Here is a 21,076-nt window from a genome sequence, read left to right on the forward strand (position 1 = left end):
TCCAGTCAGGATCTGACCTTCAACCCTGCAAACTCAGAAATTTAATCTCATCAATGTGAATATAATTAGCAGTCTCAGGAAGCTGATTCCTACTAACAAAACTCATCAGAGACCACTGTTTAAGCCACTTTACTTATTTATATATGACAACATTAACTATCACAGCTTCTAAATTATGATGTATTGTTTTGTATCCTTGTATTAGACCTTATGTAAGGTCTAACACAGTCCATGCAATCCTGGCCTGTTACTGAAGATTGCAAAAATATTACCTTGTTGAAATCATCAGCACTGCTCTGATTCATCAAACCCTGATATGAATGCTAGTTCAACCTTTAAAAGAAACTTTTAAAAGACTACAGAAAATGAGTTGTTTGTATGGAATGTTCCTTAGTATAGTATCTTTAAAATGAAACCAGTTCTCCATGGAAATAAACTCGTGTGTCTTTCATGAAATTCTATAAAACATTTCTGATGGCCACTTAAAGGACTATCATTAAACCATTTATTGCTGTGTAGGCGGTGAGTTTTAAAACATTTTCTCAGACATAAAAAGCATAGTTCTTCTGGACCTACACAAAAATGTTTATTTTGCACAGCTCATTCTATTCAATGTGTATAGCACCCTAAGATGTGGTAAAACTTTGAAAGTAATTATTTAAGAAAAGAGAATAAGGAATTAAGGGGTTTGTTGGGAAAGGTACAAAGAGTCTATTTTCAGAGGCTATTTGAAAATGTGTAGGGGAGCTGATCAGGTGCAGACAACACAGGAGGAAAAGCCTCAAAAAAGCTTTTCTGTCCTTTGAGTTGGTAGTGGTCCTGGGTAATGCTTTTTGTTCAGAAAGTTTGTGAGAATGAGTCTCTGGAAAAAATAAATATTATATTCTGAACCATAAGATTTTAGGACTTCTCCCTGAAAGGACAGCAATTATAAATATCAAATATCTTTAAATCTTTATTTCCAAATTTAGGTTCATGGTTATATTAAAAAAAAAACCTCAAGCAAACTCAAAAGGAAAAAATAGACATTTTAATAATATTTTGGATATTATAGTTATGATATGTAGGGACTATGATTCAACTCAATATAACTAAAATTATGAGCTACTTAGTATCCTAATATTGGAGCTTTGTTGCATTTGTGTCAAACACATCTTAAAGAAGAGTGGATACTTGTTGGCTTCTTCCACAGCATCCATTTCCCCATTTTCCAACCAAAGGACCTCATTTTCCACAGGAGAACTCCTCACCCATCCCCAGTAGAAAGCAGCTGTGTGGCTGAGAGGGTAGATCCCGCCCCCATGTTAAGTCCAGCAGAGCATCTTGCACTTGATCACAGTGACTGGTTCAGGGATGGGCATGTATCGCATTCTGACCAACGAAATGTGAGCAACTTACTAAGTCCTCCAATGAATGAAGTTTCTGTGCTCTTCTGTGAGAGCTTCGGGGACCTGACATAGTGTGAGAAGAATGTCAGGCCCATTAATGCTACCATGAGGAGATCTAGCATATACATGAGTCCAGCACCCAGAGGAGGACAGAGCTGCAAGAATCAAAATGAAGTTGGTGTCCCGACGGCATCATGAACCTATAAATCAAGACTCTGACAAAGCCTAAAATTAGAAGAGTCTGTAGACAGTTTGGTTACATGAATTTATATAAACCTTTGCCTTTTTTTTTTTTCTGAATCCACTTCGGTTCAGGTTTTCCATTATTTGCAACCAAAAGCCGGCCAGCCCACGTGGGGAGGTAATTTGGAAGACTGGAAGGAGATTTTGTTCCGGAGATCTGAGTCCTGGTTCAGTTCTACCATAGAGTTATTTGTGTAATCTTGGGCAGGTTTTTGAACCACATCCTTTAATCAGTTTATCCATGTATAAAATGAGCATTAGTTCTAGAGGATTTCTAAAACACAGTACAGACAGGCTAGATGTCTACCTCTTGGATACAAGGAATAATCCACTAAAATTGCTGAAGTGCTAAAACTGGAACATTCCAATTCCTGTGATTCCATCCAAGATGCTGCCTCCATTAAAACTTGAGCTAACTGTACACAACTCTACTCCAATGTCTGCCCAGCCAAACCCACAAGGAAAACCACCTCATCTACTTCTATTTATTTAGAAGTTATGTCATTACAGGGTAAAATGAGGAGCAGGGGCTGACACTCTGCCACCAATGTTTGTAGAACTGATAATGGTCAGGAAACAAGCTTCTCCACCTAGTAGTGTCCTCCTCATACCCAGTTAACTTGGCAACCTAAAGCAGCAAGAAATACTGACCACAATGGGCCTAAGAAGCCTAGTTATGCAAAGAGAGACACTGTTGCCAGCACTAACTGTGTGGTAAAAACACCACTGCATACTTTTCTTTTTGCTTTCCTATGGTAGTTAGTGAGATACATACACACACACACACACACACACGTTTTACTATTCTTGTGGAGAATGGTTAGCTACTTAAGAAAAGCATGTCTTATTTATTTGATACTGTATCAAATAACTTTTTCTACTTTTTGGCATGTCAAACTTTCATTAAAAAAATTTTGAATAAGTGAGTGGAACAAATTAAACCCCTCTGCAACATTTATATTTATAGAGAGGTCTCCTGTGTGTGTGTGTTTCTTTGGAAGGGTGTTCATAGGAAGATAATTTAAGATAAAGGTGTATCAACTGTTAGAATTCAGAATGCCCAATTGGGCGTTTCTGGGCATTTCTGGGCATTTCTGATGTGTTTACAGTCATCTATTTGCATAAGTTCATTTGTATGCAGTGGAAAGAGACTAGAAGAGGGCCTTTTTCTTCACCCATCCCCATGGTCATGTTTAAACTCTGAGGACAGGGAGACAGCTACAGACAGAAGCAAGAAAGAGTTGTTTTCACAAGGATTCTGAGACCTGGGTGCACATGCAGCACCCCTTCAGAACCCAACTATAAGCTCTGCTAGAGACAAGGAGAGAGGCGTCCTTCTCACTAATGATCTGAATGCACTATGGCTTTAGCTCAGGGAAGATATTGAGAATAGATGATCATTTTGGCAACCTTGACAGCCTGAAGCTCTGGAAGTTTTGGGAGACAGCCCCCTTCTTCCCACACCCCCCCAGACATTCATCTTACAGGCATAAGTCCTGGTGCTGGTAGAGAGGGCCGCCATGAAGAGAACGCCCAAGCCTCCGTGATCAATAAAGAAACACAGAATAGAAGAAATGAAAAGACTCTTGGTGAGTTATTGCCAAAAAAATGTCCCAGGTGGACTCCCAGAATGACCAGGAAAACTTTGAATGGGTTATGGAAATCCTGCATGAGGCAGATTAGGCATGAACCAGAGAAATTTGAGTTGTCATTGTTATGACTTCCTTTGTACCCTCAAGCTATGACAACTCCTGGGTAAACTTGGATTACATATATATTAAAGAACAGCCCAATAATAGAGTGTGCCAAGAAATGTTTCCAATAATGTAAGGCTTTGTTAATGTTGTCACAAGAAACTTATTCTATATGGTACATGATCCTCTACAAGTCCCTTTCTTATCTCTGCCCGTGTAACAAAAGAATTGCCTTGATCACAAATGAATGTTTTGGGGCTGAACACCTTGTTAAGAAGTGGAAATACATTTTATAAATCTCTTTTACAAAATTGGAATTATCTTCTGACCCTCCTAACATTTCCCTACTTCAAATATCCCCAAAACTTAAATGGACTAGAACCTTGAATCACCCACTAAAGTGCACACTGTCAGCGCTCCACCCAGAGTTCCTAAGATTGCTTTCATGGTTTCTGTGCACTTCTCTCCTGGCTTCATGTGCATTTACTTCCAGAGGCCAGACCTACATTCTTTTCTGGAATACTACCTACCCTTGGGCTGGTTGGGCTTTTCCCTCATTCACAATGGGCTGGAAACTTGCCTCCCTGAGTCCTCCCTGAAGAGTGACAGGTGGGAGGTTTTGAAAGCCCAGTTCCCTTGCCTCGAGTGAGGACAAAACTGCACGGCATCAACTCACACAGCAGCATTCCCCGTGGGGTCAGACTGAAGCTACCCTCAGCGAAACCTAGCCTGCAAACTCACCCATGCTTGGTTTCTCCCCTTTCCCCTCTTGCTTCTTCGCTTCCTTACTGATTTCACTTGGAAACACTTCCTTAATAAATCACATACAAATAAATCCTTGCTTCAAGCGGTACTTCTGGGGACTCTGTCCTAAGACACTCTTCTGAACAGAAAGGTCTATAAAGAGATCCCTGGACTCAGAGGGATAATATGATAGGGATAGTCTCACAAAAAGGTGGGGTAAACTGTCACCATCCCAACATGATTTGGGGAAGACTGGAGAAGCCTTTTGCTTAAGTATTTGACTGCCACTAGTATTGGCAATGCCGACATGAGTGACTTATTCTGTAAGCTCTGGGCCTTTACAGAATAAGTATCTCACAGCCAATTACCCCAGTAAAGAGGCGTGGTTAGCTCAAACCTTCCTCTTCATGACCAAAATCACCAAACCGAGTTTAGCCCAGGCTTCTGAATGCCACAACTAGATCACTGTGGTGTCGGGGACAAAGATGAGCTCCTGTGCTATAGTCAGATAACGGGGTCATTCCTGTGCTTCATTTCTTGCTGCATCATGGAGCCTAACTGAAGCTTCTGGGCAGCAGCCTGGCTAAGGTACCAGAGATAGGTATTTCATTTTTGAGTAAACAACCTACTTTAAACCAACTCTGGTGGCAGCAGTGATTGCTTACCCAGGGATATTGACAGAGGCCTGCACAGGTCTGTGGAGAGGGGCAGAAGCCCCATCCCATCCTTTGCATCACGTAAAAGATGATCAGATGAAATCAGATGATAAGGACTGCAGTTAGGCTATGGCTAGCCTCAAACTCAAGTAGGATACAGACCCCTTTGAAAGGAAGAAGTATTTATGATCTCTGTCTTAGTTTGGGTTCCCCCAAAAGCAGATCCTGAGGCAAGAATTCAAGTGCAAGTAGTTTACTTAGGGAAAGCCAGTAAGGGAGTGGAGAAGTTACAAGCAAGGAAGGCAGCCAATGAAAGGTGCACTATAAGCCAGCTACTCTGTGGAATGACTGGAGATATCCCACCTGAATTATCCCACCTGGGTGATGAAGGGGATGAGGTATCTACAAACTTCCTGTCAGTCACTGACTAAAGACGGTTTTCTGAGGATGTGAATTCCCCAGCATTTCCAGCCTGCCACACATACATAGAAAAAGCCCTCAAACACAGATGCACATATCAACAACTCCAAGTCACTGGAGCACACTGAAATAGATTTGAAATAATTAGAAAATGGTCACTATTATACACCTGCTTATCTAAAAACTGAGCTGGAAGGGACATACAATTAGCCTAGGTAAAAAGAATGACCAAGGCCTTGCCTTTGCAGCACACCCAGAAAGGATGTGCAGGGAGGTGTAGGGCTCATGGTGGACTGACTTTCCAGCAGTTTTCACAGAATGCGTGGTAACATATTTAAAGTGAAAATAAAGTCAGTTGATGGGTTTGAAAAGTATGGGCTTTGCCATAAACTTTAAGTTACATCTGCAACTCCAAGGTTTGAAAGAAAATACAGTTAAAGCACATAAACAAAATACTATGTGACAGGAATTACATTCTTTATAATTAATAAATTTATAATATAAAAACTTAGGATTTTAAAGTAAGCTTGTATAAGGAGGTTTCAGTTTAAAATTTTTTTTTAGTTTAAAAAAAGTTAGAAGCTAAAAGAAAAAAAATTGTTTGAAGATCACTGTAGCTTACTGCTAACACTATGCTTCCAGAACGTTTCTAGAGTCAGAATTCCTAGTTGCCAGCTTGAAAGCAGAAACCAGCTTGAGCTGATTCGAGCAGGAAGGGAAGTAACTGAAGGATATTCAGGAGCTCACATAATTGTGAGACAGGCTGGAGAGCAAGATTCAGAAGTTACATAACCACGCAGCACATCCCAAACACACAGCAAAGCTGGGTTAGTACCCTGTGGACACCACTGCAAAACAATACAGACTGAAGCTTGCATGCCCCAATACTGCTGATGTGCCCATGTGCCCTGGATGCCACCAGGAGTATCGACGGCATGGCTCCTTCATGAAATTGCTCTCCCTGCAGCTGTGTGACCACAAGAGCGCGTTCTCTGTAAGTCAGGTAGTCATAAACAGCCTAGATCTCTCTTGCTATAAGAAAGAGCAAAACACGTACCTGATATAATGAGCTCTGTTGTCCCACCCAAACGCATAAAGAAGGGAATTCTCAAGAAGTTAAGAGAGCTCTGACGCTGAACAGCTGAAAAACAATAATAAACACCCCTGACAAATGGCTGTCTTTAATTTGAATTACCACCTTTTGTTTTTCAAAACAACTCTCTGCTGAGAATTTCTTTTAATCCATTGTGTTATGACATCTGTGGTTTTTAAGTTAGTTTCTGATGCATACGTTAAAATGCAGATCATTATTTTCTGTCATTATTTTTATGCATGAAAAATCCCACTGCAGGAGTTATCACATGGGGTAATGACTTGGAAAACATTTCTTCGGTTCCAGGGTGACATTCCAACAACAGGAAGGGAGGGAGAGAGGGAGGAGACACCGCAGACATTCTTCTAAAGTCTTATATATCTGAGTTTTGGTTTCTTTGTTATTCATGATGCAAATTCAGAAAAATGGAGGGATCATATCTCAAAGCTGGTCAAAAATGGGCATTAAGGTCAAACCTGAGGCTGACCAGGATAATGAATTAGCTCACTTTCCTGGTGGAAGAATGAGTGGTGCAAACTTTGTAGAGGACAATTTGGTAATGTGCATATAAAAGCTTTAGAAATCTCATTTGTTGACATTAGAGAACAGAGGTCTGTACAATTTCTGTAAAGAGCCAGATACTAATTATTTTGTGGGCCATATGGTTTCTGTCACAACTACTCAGCTCTGCCATTGTCATCCAAAAGCAGCCAGCAGAGATAATACATAAATTAATAGGTATGGCTGGGTTCCAATAAAACTTTATTTACAAAACAAATTTGGTCTGAGGGCTACAGTTTGCCAACCTCCGTTAGAGGTGTTTAATATTAACAACTCAGATGCCTAATATCGAAGAAAAAATAAAACAAATGCACCAGAGGCATTTATTGTTGAATAAGATTTTTTAATTGTTGAATCTGCCTCTTTGTAACTGTCCTAACCAAGTGCCCACACCGGGGCCATTAACTTTAAATGACCTTCCTCTTGTTTACATCACGGTCTTTATTTTGTCATTCTATTGGGCATTTCCCTTGGACGACAGTGTTAAAATTGCAGTGTAGTGCAGTGGAGCTTGACTGCTTAGGTTCAAAGATTGTCTTTGTTATTTACTAACAAAATGACTTTGGGGAAAATAAAACCCGGAGAAGAAACCAGCAGAACCACGAACATGTTCACAAGTGAGATGGAGGCTAAGAACACCGCTGAATGCCTCATCAAGACTTAAGATTTCAGTAAAGGTTGAACACGCACCCCTCCTCCTTGCCCTGACAGTGGAGCCTCCACCTTATGATAATACCAGTATAATGGGTAAGAAACACACATGAAGTAACCGGTAATCTAGGTTAAAGAAACCCATGCTTTACACCGAATCTCACTGTCGAGGAAATTATGGGGAGAAGTTTAGAATTTAGAAAGACTTTGTGCCACAGAGAAAGACGGTCATGAGCAGTGGTACTTAAATTGTTCGTAAAGGGTCAAATATCCTCCAAATCTCCTAGGTATAGTACAGCTACTTTTCTCAATGACTTTCTTTAGTCAAAAATCCAGGAAGATAATAAATTAAGTGGTTGCATTATCTCCATTAATTTTCTATTGCTGTCATAACAAATTATCTCAAATTTTGTGGCTTAAAACAAGAAAACTTTATCGTTTTACATTCTATAGGTCAGAAGTCTGATATGGGTCTGACTGGACTAAAATCAAGGTGTTGGCAGAATGTGTTCCTTTCTGGAGGCTCTAAAGGAGAATCTATTTCCTGTTCACTTGGTTTACCGGCAGAATTCCGTATGCTTGCCTTTGTGGGACCAAGATACCTGTTTTCTTGCTGGCTGTAAACTAAGGGCTGTTTCCAGCTAAAGACAACCAGCTAAAGTCCTTGGCTCCTGGCCCTCTTTCTCCAGCTTCAAAGCCATCAACAGTGGAACCAGTCTTCACATACATCTCTCAGACCCACTCTCCTGCCTCCCTCTTCCAGTTTTAAGGATCCAAGTGATTAGAGTCGGGCCCACCCAGATAATCCAGAATATTCTCCCCACCCCAAGGTCCTTAACCTTAATTACATCTGCAAAATCCCTTTTGCCATATAAGGTAACAATCACAGGTTCCAGGAATTTGGATGTGGACATCCTTGGGGGGGGCATTATTCTGCCTACCACAATATCCTATTTGCTTTTCCTATTCTTCCCAGAGGTCCTGATATCTGAAAAATATGGAGCTGCCTTTGAGTATATTCTGGGATATCAATTCCTTCTGATCTTTGAAAAAGTCTGCCTTACAAAGGCAGACAATGACATATCCATGGATATGGGCTGATGATCTGTAGATATAGACTCAAATTTTGTCTTCTGAGTAAGTTACTTTATTACTAATTACTGTAAAGAGCACTGAACTAGAATCTAGGAGGTCTTCACTGTAGGCTCTGCTATGTAACCCTCAGAGTCATTCAGCTTCTTTGGGACTCAGTTTCCTATCTACAAAATGAGAGAAGTGGACTTGGAAATTCCTAGATTTCCTTCCACCTCTTAAAATCTAGATCCATGCTTTGAAAAAAAAAAATGGTAGAGGTGGGAGTGTAATTCTATTTTAGGTATAAAATCAAATAATGGCAAAACTTATAAAATGAGAATTTTTTAGAAATAGTAAGGTAAAGCTTTGATTTTTTTCATTTTTTTTTACTCCATACATATTTTAATGTAATTTCAGGCATCTGCTTTCCATTAGTGACTCAAGGTAACTTAGTTTTTGTCAAGACAATTCTTATATACTTCACACTACCACACCATTTATCTTTCTGTACTTTCTCACAATATTCATACCTCACAGCCTAACCTCAGTATATCAATAAATTAGCTTTGATCTCTCTCGCAATATAATGTCTGCAGTAAGTCTAAATAAACCTGTTCTTTCAGTGTGGATTATACCGTCAGGAGTGAGTTCACGTTGAAAATCACAGAGACTTATTAAAGTAATTTCTGCCATCAACATCATTTTCCAAGTTTGTCATGCCAAAATCACAGTAAAAAGGACAGTATAAATTTTATCTGTACTGCAATCCAAGCCGCTAAAGACATTCATCTTTAAAAGACAAGCAAAAATAACAAAAAAAGCAAGTAAAGCACTCAGCTTAAAACAATGCTCCTTAATCTGCTTTGCAATAGTGATTACACAAAAATGGTAATTTACACACACAAACACACAAAAGATATTGAAAAGGCTGAGGTCTGGGTGCTCCACTGGATTAGTTGTACTCTTCACATACTATTTAAATAAAGCTGCCCCAAGCGGTATGAATTCAAGCATCCTCTTAGGGCAAAGTCAGAGGTAACAATACCTGCCTACCTCAACCACAGGAGGAGATAAGTAAAATAGGGGCAGGTTAACCAAAGTCCAGATCTGAAGTGGAATATCAGCAGTCTGTTGTGCTAGAGCACTGTCTGGTGTAATATGAATCAGCTCACATGTGACTGTTAAACAGGGGAGTAATGTTGGAATAGCGCAGAAAGCAGGGTGGTACATACATAATTTTTCCTAGCCCTTTAATGTCTTGTGCTACCATGAACCAACAGCTGAATATAAAGTCACACAGCTGACTGCACGACCACTCCTGGTCTGAAGGAATACAGTACCCAAATGACACCTGTTCACTGTGTGGCATCCTATTCTTCCCTCGGCTTAGCTCAGCCATGTGCTCCATTTTGATAGTGCTTATTTTGCATTTCTCCTAGATCTGCACAAAAGCAACAACAGACAATGGGTCAGAGCCATCTGTCTCTGGCATCTCTATACTTCCTGCAAAGTTTACAAATGCAAAGTTCACAACTGCAAAGTTCACAACTGCAACGTCTGAAGATGATGCTCTCCTGCCCTTGCCTCCATCACTCAGCAGTGTCAATTCTTCCATATACTGCCATTTTTCAAGCCACCTTCAACTTCTTTTAAAGGTAAAACTCTCTAACTTACTATAGCATTTGTTGTTAGGAATTTCACGTCCTTTTAAATGTGCTATTCTCATCTGGATTGTTATTGTCTCTGTTAATGCTGTCCAGTGGTTCCCAAACTTTGCTCATGTTACCATCACTTGTGGAGCTTTTAGAATCCTGATGCCCAGGCTCTCCTCTCATACCATTTAATTCAGAATGTCTGGGAGTGGGAGCCAGGGCATCAGTAGTTTTCAGAGATCCCCAGGTGTTTTCAATGAGCAGCAAAGTTTGAGAACCATTGCTCTAGTTCAGTTGTTCAGGGTTTGAGTGGTCTTTCCCAGACCTATTTTTTCCCTAAGGTCTGTTATTTTAAGTGTGCTCTTTTTTTGAATGTGAGGATTTTCAGGAATGTACATGTCACATTGTAGCTGAAATGTTTATATTACTGTTTCAAGTTTCCAAAATATAAATAATGTAAAGAATGCATAAAAGTATATGTAAGTATTTTATTAATATGCATTATCCTTTATAAATGACACACTGGGCTTCCTGAGATAGACTGGTTCTCCAGATGTTTAGGGTAAAGTGTATGCCACTGCTAGTGAACCTAGAGTGTCTGGTGGCCTCACCACTGGCTGGTGTGCAGTATGTGTCACACCTACACAGTTCAAAAGCTTGGCCCCATGTACTTTATTAACAAGCAGCCCTGTCTTTTCCTGGGTCTCCCTACTCTTGCCATTCTGCCAGTTCACCAACCACTATCACTATGCTGCCTGTGATTTGCTGTCTGCCTCCTTGCTTTTCTTAACCACTATCTTTGAATCACGTCTTCCGCCTTTCCATTCCTACTGCTACAAATCAGAAACTCACACCTGGAGTCTGGCTAGCCTTCTAATCCTCACTTCCTACTTCCACTGTAAATAATTAATGTCAGATTAATTTTCCTAAAGTGCATTTGTACTTTTTCTCAAGCCCCAATTTAAGTCTTACTTTTTTCATATAACGTCCAAGATTCTAACACATATCCACCTTCCCCTTCCTTAAGCAATTAAAATGTGCACTGCTCAATTTATCCAATCAGAAAAAAAGGCAGTAAGCAAAATAATGTAGTAGAACAAGCTCTGGGACTGAGTAAAAGGTTACCTGTGATGTAATCTATGTCCGTGAGCAATAATAACTGACATGAATCGAGTGCTTATTATATGCCAGGCTTTACAAGAATCACTTTTAGTCCTCCAACAATTTGATGATGTAAGTACCATCATTTCTCCATTTTACAGATGAGAAAACAGAGGCAAGAAGGTTAAGTAATCCACTCAAAGTCCCACAGGATCCAAATCCAAACAGGCTAGCTCCTGAGATAGTGTTCTTAATCACAATCCTATATTGCTTCTCGATTAGCAAGTTAGTTTAATTTTTCCCATCCCTTAAAAAATGGTGTTAAAAATGCCTGTCAATACCTTAAAAGGAAAAAGACCTCCATAATATATGAAAAACACTTTGTAATTTATACTGTTAAATGAACTAATATTTCCACATCAATTACCTTTCTTTATAATTTGGGATATCTATTATTTTTCCATACACTATTTCATAATTAGAGCTCTGTACCTATTCAGGAATTTCCTTGTAAGGAATACCAGGGTTTATTTATGTCCCTTTCTGCCTTGGAGAACCCTAGAAAGATCAATTCAATATATATTGCTAATTGGTTGACACTTTTGGAACTTGTAGGAATACAAATCAATAAAAATAAAAGTAAATAAAAGCTCATATCAAATTAGGTTAAAAGCAGTATTTTAATTTTCCAATAATTATCGTCATTTTTTTCCCATAAACCATTCACAGTAAAGTGCAAATTCAGTTTCCTCAGAATCTAGTATGAGTATGATTCTTCAGGTTAATGAAAGAATACAGGATACAAAGGGAGGTGAGTTATGCCCTGCTTCTCAGGAGAATCATTAACCAGAGAAAGACCCACTTTACATACCTTGGTTTCTACTAATGCAGCGGTTCCCAACCTTTTTGGCACCAGGGACCGGTTTCGGGGAAGACAATTTTTCCAAGGGTCGGGGAGGGGTGATTCAGGCGGTAAGGCGAGCGATGGGGAGCGATGGGGAGTGGCAGAGGAAGCTTTGCTGGCTCGCCCACCTAACAGCTCACCTCCTACTGTGCGGCCCAGTTCCTAACAGGCCCTGGACCGGTAGCGGCACCGCGGGCCAGGGGGCTGGGGACCCTTGTACTAATGGAAAGTAACTCCAGAAATGTCAGATATCTAGGTAACTCCTTTCTACCCTTTCCCATCTCTTTTCTGCCCTATTTTTGATAAATCTTGGCTGTTGTTCTAGATACGTGCCGTTGGATTACTAATAAGAGAGAGATTCATGAGTGGGTTGGGAAATATATGAAATACTGAGCCAATCATAAGTGAACTAAATATAAAAAAATTTTAGTTATCTGCTCAAAGTTTGGATTCAGAACTAATGGCATAAAATGAGTGCTCCATTAATAAAACAAAAAACATTCCAGCATACTTTTACTCCTCAGTAAAGAGTGACAGAGTACGGGTAGCACTTTGAGAGATTTTTGAATTAAGCTCAAAATCTCACAGTACCCCTACTTAACTTTTTAGTTGTCAGATGTTTATATTATATCATTTCCCCCTGTTGGAACTTTAACTTAATTTTCCATTATGAGGTGTTGAACTCTATGTCCGTGTACTCCCAAGGTCACAACGCTAATTTAGATAAATCACATATGTAATGTTTGCATCCAGATGTAACTCATTTTTGTCTTATTAAAGACTTTTCTTTATCCATAGGCTTTCTCTCCACATCTGTGATCATTAGTGACTACAGAAAACAGTTTTAAGACGAATGTAAAAATTTTCAAACCAAAGAGATTTTGTGATGCTCCATAAACACTGCACATCTGTCATTTATCTGGCATATTAATTTAATGGAAACCACACAAGGCCATAAAATTGTAATGTATTATGATGAAATTAGTTCTGTAAGTTACTATATAATGTAAATGAACATTTTCCCATATAAACACACTCTAAGAGATGAAACACTACATGGGTTATTGATTTTAAATACTTGGCACATTATTTTTTAAAAATTCCTTACTAATGATACCTCATTTATCACTAATTAGTACTTTGGCTTTTTGTTCAATGTCTAACATTTGCAAACCACACAATATCTTCAGTTTTTTAGTTTATGGAAGATACTTTCATTTACCCGCCTTCCAGCACCACCCCCCCCAAAAAAAAAACTGGGACATGCACCACCTAATTCCTGACTACATGTGGTTTCGAACAGGTCAGAGTAAGTTTAAGTATATAAAATATTAAACATTTGGGAGTGATCTGTAGGTAATTTTGTGGGTATGCTGTAATGAAAACATATGCTTGATTTTTCAGAAGAAAACTGCTGACATTGCAAGAGTTTTCAAATCCTCAATTCTTCAGTTAAGAAATCACAAGTCTAACTGAAATCATAAGGCAATTTTGTACAACGGGGAAATAACTCTCACTGGTATTTTGTACATAGATTTTTTCCTAACTTCAAGTTCTCTGAAGTTAGGGTACCACAGTAAAATTAGTGACGTTTTCTAACACATATAAATACCCCAAACGATAAATGTAGCAGGATCTAAGGAAACTGAGGCCCAAATGAGTTGACGTTGCTTGTGCAAGGATACCCACACGATATGGTTAGCAGTGTAGGACTAGAACCCAGTCTGGTGCTTATTTAGAAGGCTCTTCCTGAATCAGTCCTTTCCAGGACGGAGCAGCAGACCTGCCTGCCTTTTAGTTACTAATTTCACCCTGAGGGGAGGGAGACTGTGGCGTGGTAAAGGGAAGACTGTTTTCTAAGGGTGACTCACACACTTTTCTGTTTGGATTCAGTTTCTTACATAAATGAGTAACAACGCCTCCGCGATGGAGCACTTTTAGAGGCAAATGCAAACTGTGCGAACATGCTTTTTGTTGCTGTGTTCTCCGGGAGTATATACCATATGGTTACAACGTGTGCAACTTTGCCCTAGACCATTTAGCTTCTAGAAGGTTAATTTTCGGCCCCTGTGGCAGGAAACTAGGGATTCCACTTCCCCGCGTCTACACGTCATACCAGAACAGCACTCATCTATTTCACGTGTGATGTAAACACCCTATTCCGTTGTCTCTCGCCTTGCCCGTCTTTTCTCAATATTTCCCCTTCGTAACTTCTGCCACATAGCCTTCCACTCCGCTATGAAGCCCGCTCGCCCACCGTCTCCCCACTACCCCACCTTCCGAAGGCTTCTTCCTTTCTTCCACCGCCTGCTCGCTTTGTCCCTCTCGGCTTCCGAGAACACCGCCCAGAAACACAGTAGAAATATACTGCGCACGCTCATTAAATCTAGTCGTCGCTTAGCCTCTTGGGGATGGTTGGCCGGGTTCTTTCAGTCTCTGATTCGCGGAGGCAGCAGTGAGGTACTCTCGCGATATTTGCTGCCGCCAGTCGGCGGGAGCCGCCGCTAGTTCCTGGCGGGCAGTTTTAGCTTCTCTTGTCGCCGGTCCTGCTGTGTTGCCAGCTGCCGGGCCGAGCATCATGACGTCCGCCTTGGAGAACTACATCAACCGTATCCTCGAACCGGCCACCGCAGGCATTTGCTGGGGCTGTGGCGAGTCCCGCGCCTGCACCGGAGAGGACCGGTGCTGGAGAGGCAGGGGGTCGGGATCGGCGGGCGACGCCCGGCAGCTGCGGGGCCCGGTATGCGGGTGCAGGGGTTAAGGATCTGGGACCCACCAATCCCGCCCCTGGGGCTGGAACCTGCCGCTTGTACGGGCCCAAGGTGTCTTTTATTTTTAATCTGGAAAAAAAAAAAAAACCCACCAACGTGGTTATTCCGAACTTTTCCGTGTCTCTGTAGAAATCAGCTATTGATTCATCCTTCCTGTTTCCCTAGGGCCTATACGTTCAGGTTTGGGAATAAGAGGAACAGTTTAGCGGCAACGATGGTCGTGTAAATCTGTCTCTGTGTTTGTTTTATTCATAGGCTTTGCTCGTTGTTCGAGGATAGCAAAAACTTCACAGCTGGTGCAAAAATTGAATATCTGCCCCTTTACCACTTGAAATCTCAACTTCTTTGTTGATGAAATTAAATAATGCTTGCTGTTGTAATGGATCGTTTTGAGGGACAAATAACTTTAAAAAGCCCATGTGAATTACCGTATACACCTGTTACCGTTTTAAAGTCTAGGAACGGAACACTGCATTGTGCTGTCATGTACAAATTTGGGACAAAAGTGAAATGCTAAAGGCTTTTAATGATGCAAGCATATTGGTACCTGTGACATTGAATATAGCTTCTTTTCTTTTGAATTCCAGAAGCCAGGTCCTGGAAGACAGTGTCTTAACGTGCTTGAAATCATTCAACATTGATTAGTTTACCAACGATCCAATTTTCGTTTTAGAGATGAAGAAATAGGTCTAAGAAAGGGAGAAATATCTTGCTCAACTGTCAAATTGGCAATATTCCCCAATAAGAAAAGAGTACCAAATATCCCAGCTGTTTTAAGATAGAATACACTGACCACACGCAGAAAGGGATGCTCTTTTTCTATTTTTTCCCTTTTGAAAATTGTGTAAATGTCACACCAAATTGAAGAACAAAAAGTTTTTATGTTGTAAATGTGGCTGTGTTGAATAGTTGTATCTTAATTCTGTTACCTTTTTCCTAGTAATTTAAACCATTTCCTTACCAGATTTTAAGTTTTCAGTTTACATGCCCTGAGAAATGCTTTCCTTGATTCAGTTATCAGGAACTGTTGCTGTCATTACTTCTGATGGGAGAATGATTGTGGTAAGTATTTGGCATATTCATTCTCTGCCTTCTTGTAGGCTTATTGGTTGTTAATTTTTATGTACAACCTCTGATCTCTAATGACTAGGCACCACAGTACACCTGCATTGCAGTTTTCTTATGATTCAGGTCTTTATCTCTTTGATAAACAGCTGCCAATCCATATTTTTTTCATTAATAAACATTGTAAGTTACATACAAGGCTTCTAGAAGCTAGGATGGGTAATAGATTCTGCCCTCAGAGAACTTCTAGTCTAGTCTGCAGATATCTGCCTGTATTTTATAATATTTATCTTCCTCCTCCATCTTTTATTTCCTTCCCCATTCAGTGCTCTGACAACCACTACCAGAATCATATAATTTTTTTGAAATTTTGTGTATGGTTCTTAGAAACTTTTTTAAGATTTAGATACTACATCTATAAAATAATGAACATTTAAGACTTGTATGGTGTTAATATTCTTCAGATATTCTTAGGTTGTATGATCTCTTGGTTTTTGTAGAATGAATTATGATGAATGAATAAATTTATTTCATCTCATTTGTCCTTTTATCACAGTATCCCATTTTAATTCCAGAAAAATCTTGGATTCTCTCCTTGACCTGTTCCTTGATCTGAGGAATTTATCCCAGGATTTTGGGCTAGTTAATTTCTTTGTTTATAATTCATATGATTGTTCCAAAGAGTTTCCAAAAAGTTTTAAGGCTGCTAAACTTTCTCTATTGTCTATCTAATTCCTATAGTTTAGTCTTTTATTTTCCCATTCTGCAGTTCTGTTTTTGTTTGTTTTGTTTTTAATCCTTGTGATTTTTTTCTCAGTGGATCCTTAAGTGACGATTACCAAAGTGTCAGACTTTGCCATTTATTAAACATATGTCATGTACCAGGCATGTTACATGTGTTATCTCACTTAATCTCGGTACAGCTCTGTGAAAAAGAATTAACCCTGCATTCTAGGTTAGGAACCTAGCTCAGAAAAAGTAAGTTACTTTCCCAGAGTCACGTGGATATAAGTGGCAGAACCAAACTGGAATTTAAATTGAATTTGACTCCAAAAGCCAAGGCCAGTTGCCTTGCTTCCTTCTTAATCAAGAGAACAATAAGGTTTTTGGTTTTGTTTTTAAGGTACTTCACATTGTATTGAGTCAAATAAGGACAGTTTGAAATATTTTAATCTCATCTTAGAAGCCTATTGCTATTAACAAATATTTGCAAATAGTTTTTTAGTTTGTAAAAACCTCAAGTTTAAATTTTCTTGTTTTTGTTAACAGGATAGATGATAAATTGGAAAATTACTTTAATTTTATAGAAGAAGGAAAGCCATTTAAAAAGAGCATTTTTAAGTACTAAAAGAGCATTTTTGAGTACTAAAGTTCAGTAGTTGTGTATTTCTTTTGACATATGGTTCACTTTATAGAATAGTTGCGTGTAAAATGAAGCCTAGAGGCTATGTATGGATGTGGTAACAACGCTTTGCTAGTTCAGTATAGTAAATACTCCATAATGTTACTCCATAACAGTAACTAATGTTTCTCTTCTTAGCTAACATTTTCTCTTTATTTCACTCTAATTTTATATATTTTGAATTTTAAAACATGAAACTTTAATGAGAAATTTAACCAACCAAAATCAATGTAAATTGATGTTTTTCAGAAACTTGAATAGCATCTGAGTTACCATGTTGTAATAGGCCCATGTTTTTCTTTTTTAAGAACCACGATTCTTCATAAAACTTCTCGGAATATATCCTTCAAGTTCTAGAATGTTCTAAGTGTTATAGTCATGTCTGTATCTACTGTTACTGGGTTATTGGGAGGATTAAATAAGTAAATCCACATGAGGCCCATCAAACACTCTTGGCAGATACTAAGTACTCATTAAGCCTTAGCTATTACTACCAGTTGAAGTTTGTGTACTGATTTGAATCTCTGAAAAGTGGTAGATTATATTTGTGTGTTCATAGTAGTATAATATAGAAGTTTAGTGGTCTGGCTTTGAAGCAAGCCTTTCATGGTTTGAATTCTAGCTCTGCTAATTTCTGCCCATGAAACTTTGAGGGATTACTTCTCTGTGCCTCAAATTTGCTTGTCTGAAGTGGGAATGTTTATAGTATCTACCACAAAGGGTAGAGATTAATTGAGATAATGTGTGCATCATGTTTACTAGCATGTAACATGAAGTGATACTGTTACATTGCTATAGCTGCTGTGTAGAGGACTATTTCCCTTAAGTTTCCCTTGTTTTAGTTTGTATCTTTAGAATATTAGCTTCTGGACTACCTGGGCTCTTATGCTACTTCCTTGGAAATAAACTAGTACATAGGTGTCCTTTGTAATTCTTAACAACTCTGCACACTAGTCAGAAGCGTGGTGGGTTCCCCACCACCCCTCTTAAAAAACCAAGAGGTAAGTTTGGTGCCTGTTGATCATAAAGAGGTATTGTATTTTACAGAGAACTTATATATATTTAAAATAGGTACTTCTCTTGGAGTACCTGGCAACTAAAATGGTGTCATTGAATTAACACATTCAGGTAAACCAGAATATTTGTCTTTTTCTCTTGAATGTTTTCTTTACAGGGAACACTGAAGGGTTTTGACCAGACCATTAATTTGATTTTGGATGAAAGCCATGAACGAGTGTTCAGCTCTTCACAGGGAGTAGAACAAGTGGTACTAGGTTTATACATCGTGAGAGGTGATAATGTGTAAGTAAAATATGTCTTTTTTAAAGGCAAGTTAAATATACTATAGGTGTACTGCCTTGCTATATGGAGAATAGGTTTCTATCTACTGAGATTTTCCATATTTCTAATAGTTAAGTAGCTTGGATAGGGTCCAGAAAGAGCCCTACCTTACACTGAATACTTCATTGGAGAGGCTTCTTAAAATGTTCTTCCAAAGTACCCCTAATTCCAGAGGAACATAAATATACCTCCAGGGCCCAGGGCTAGGGTTTGAAAATGTCTTTGAAATCTCTTGTGTGAACAGTTTTAAATAATGCTTTATAACATAACTGTATTTATCCATTACTTACTTTTTTCTTCTAATTTTTTAGTAAAATTGGCTTACTTAAGATGTCCCATGTTTATGTTGTGGCCTCAGTTAACTTGTGACACTGATATGGCAGTTTGAGAAGATATATTTTAGTGGTAGCAATTTAAGGAAAGTGCAACAGTGTAGAGCAATACTGTCCAATACAACTTTTGGGGATGATGGAAACGTTGTATATCTGCATTGTCCACTATGGTAGGTACTAGCTGTGTGTGTGGCCATTGAGTACTTGAAAAGTAGCTGGTGTGACTGAACAACTGAATTTTAGATTTTATTTAATTGTAATTAATTTTAATAGTTACATGTGGCTAGCAGCTTCTGTATTAGTGCAATTATAGAGGCTAGAAGAGTGTTGAATCAGTTTTCTAGTGAGTACTGTTTAAAATTAAAACATGGCTGGAAGTCAGCAAAAGATGTATTAGCATCTCAGATTATTTTTTTGGACAAGTAGGATATGGAAGATAAAGGGATACTTTACTTATTTTGTTTGTCTTAGGAAAATTATCTTTAGATGTATAAATCATTTGATCTTTAATCAGAGATTTATAAAATATTCTATAGAGATAATATGTAGGTGAAGTGAGCTGTAAAGGCGAAGCAGGTGGGGCCCAGGTCTCCTGACCAGAACAGCACTGATTGTTTATATTGGGGCTCTGCATAATAATTGATTTTAAGATGATTTCTCCTACTTTAATTAAAAAAAAAATTTTTTTTTGAACTTCAATTTAAAACAATTTAAAACATTGCTATAGACACAGTGGTATGCTGGAGCCAGCTTGTACTGGCTCACGGAAGCAGATTTTTATATTTTGGGGAATTTTGCAAGCTGGTTGGTTGATGTCTTTTTGGTAGCTTGAAATTGGCCATAGTGGGAGTATCTGCACTATGGATAGCAGTCAACACTGCAAATCAGCCTCCCCCTTTTCCTTGCAGAGCTAGTTTTAAAACATTTTCCAGCACTCCACCGTCTTCCATAGGATTTTAAATTATACTAAATTTTTAATGATGGAATTAAGATCTTAATATGTTTCATATTGAGAAAACTTAATATATTCTCCTAAAGTTTGGTACTTCCCATTTATTAGAGAACTGAAGACTGTATACAGTTTAAAGCAAAATCGGGCAAATTCTGTATAACATTTGTAGAATTTACTTTCATTAAAACCAAACAAATTTAAACAACCAATTTTTTATGTAGTAATGTTTCATACATGTCCCATGGTCTGGATGTAACAATGACCTTATCCAGCTAGAGAGCCATGGCTTGGTTACCTAGCATGGTATTAGTGAAATTAATGTTATGGGTGTTATGTTAGTGTTGAATCAAGGAAAAATTTGCTGGCTTTAACCCTTGCCAATCACAACAAAAAATCATTTGTTAGATATCTAAGTATCTGTTCCATTATTGTCTTTATGTGTGAAGAATTGTACTTCTTTTTGGTGTTGGATTTAAATTGAGTCGACTGAGAAATCATGAAAGGGAAACTAATAGATTTTATATGTACCATTGATGGATTTAGTTCATTGAAGTTACTCAGATACAGACTCGTGATCCAGTCACACTATATGCAGTCTGTTCTTTAATATTCGTTCCTGTAACAATGTTGCCTTCAATTTATTTAGGTTTTGTGACTTTAAATGTACAATTCACAACCTTATGAAAATGTTTGTTTTTCACCTTAAGTAGTAGTTCTTTTTACTGTCTCCTCTCAGTTTTAATCAGAAATGAGATTGTTTTAACTGATTTTTTTTCCCTTAAACAATTACAGTGCAGTCATTGGAGAAATTGATGAAGAGACAGATTCTGCACTTGATTTGGGGAATATTCGAGCAGAACCTCTGAACTCTGTAGCACACTAAGGATAAACTACATATATTGGACATCTGTAAATCTTTGTACAGAAACTGATTATTCTGAAGATGATGGGCAGAATTTTTATGAAAGCGTAATTGTGGATTTTGACTCCATATTGATTCATTGTAATATGATATGTAAATTAAAATATTTC

At 38.6% G+C, this 21,076-nt stretch overlaps 1 protein-coding gene and 1 long non-coding RNA gene across 2 annotated transcripts in view; one reads left to right on the forward strand and one right to left on the reverse strand.

Moving 5' to 3' along the window:
* Nucleotides 1-14,528, reverse strand: part of LOC132495931 (uncharacterized) — a 175,464-nt gene extending 160,936 nt beyond the window's left edge. The window contains exons 1-2 of the long non-coding RNA XR_009533347.1: nucleotides 14,458-14,528; nucleotides 6,203-6,286 (exon numbers count right to left, since the gene is read on the reverse strand). This is a non-coding gene — a long non-coding RNA (uncharacterized LOC132495931). The remainder of the gene's footprint in view (nucleotides 1-6,202; nucleotides 6,287-14,457) is intronic.
* A 64-nt stretch (nucleotides 14,529-14,592) lies between these two features.
* LSM8 (LSM8 homolog, U6 small nuclear RNA associated) lies at nucleotides 14,593-21,076 on the forward strand. The gene is made up of 5 exons (XM_060107729.1): nucleotides 14,593-14,604; nucleotides 14,670-14,790; nucleotides 15,974-16,014; nucleotides 18,594-18,721; nucleotides 20,837-21,076. The coding sequence occupies exons 1-5, from the start codon at nucleotides 14,593-14,595 to the stop codon at nucleotides 20,925-20,927; spliced, it is 393 nt and encodes a 130-aa protein (XP_059963712.1). The 3' UTR covers nucleotides 20,928-21,076.

Source organism: Mesoplodon densirostris, chromosome 9 (assembly GCF_025265405.1).
Source record: "Mesoplodon densirostris isolate mMesDen1 chromosome 9, mMesDen1 primary haplotype, whole genome shotgun sequence".
Classification (NCBI taxonomy): domain Eukaryota; kingdom Metazoa; phylum Chordata; class Mammalia; order Artiodactyla; family Ziphiidae; genus Mesoplodon; species Mesoplodon densirostris.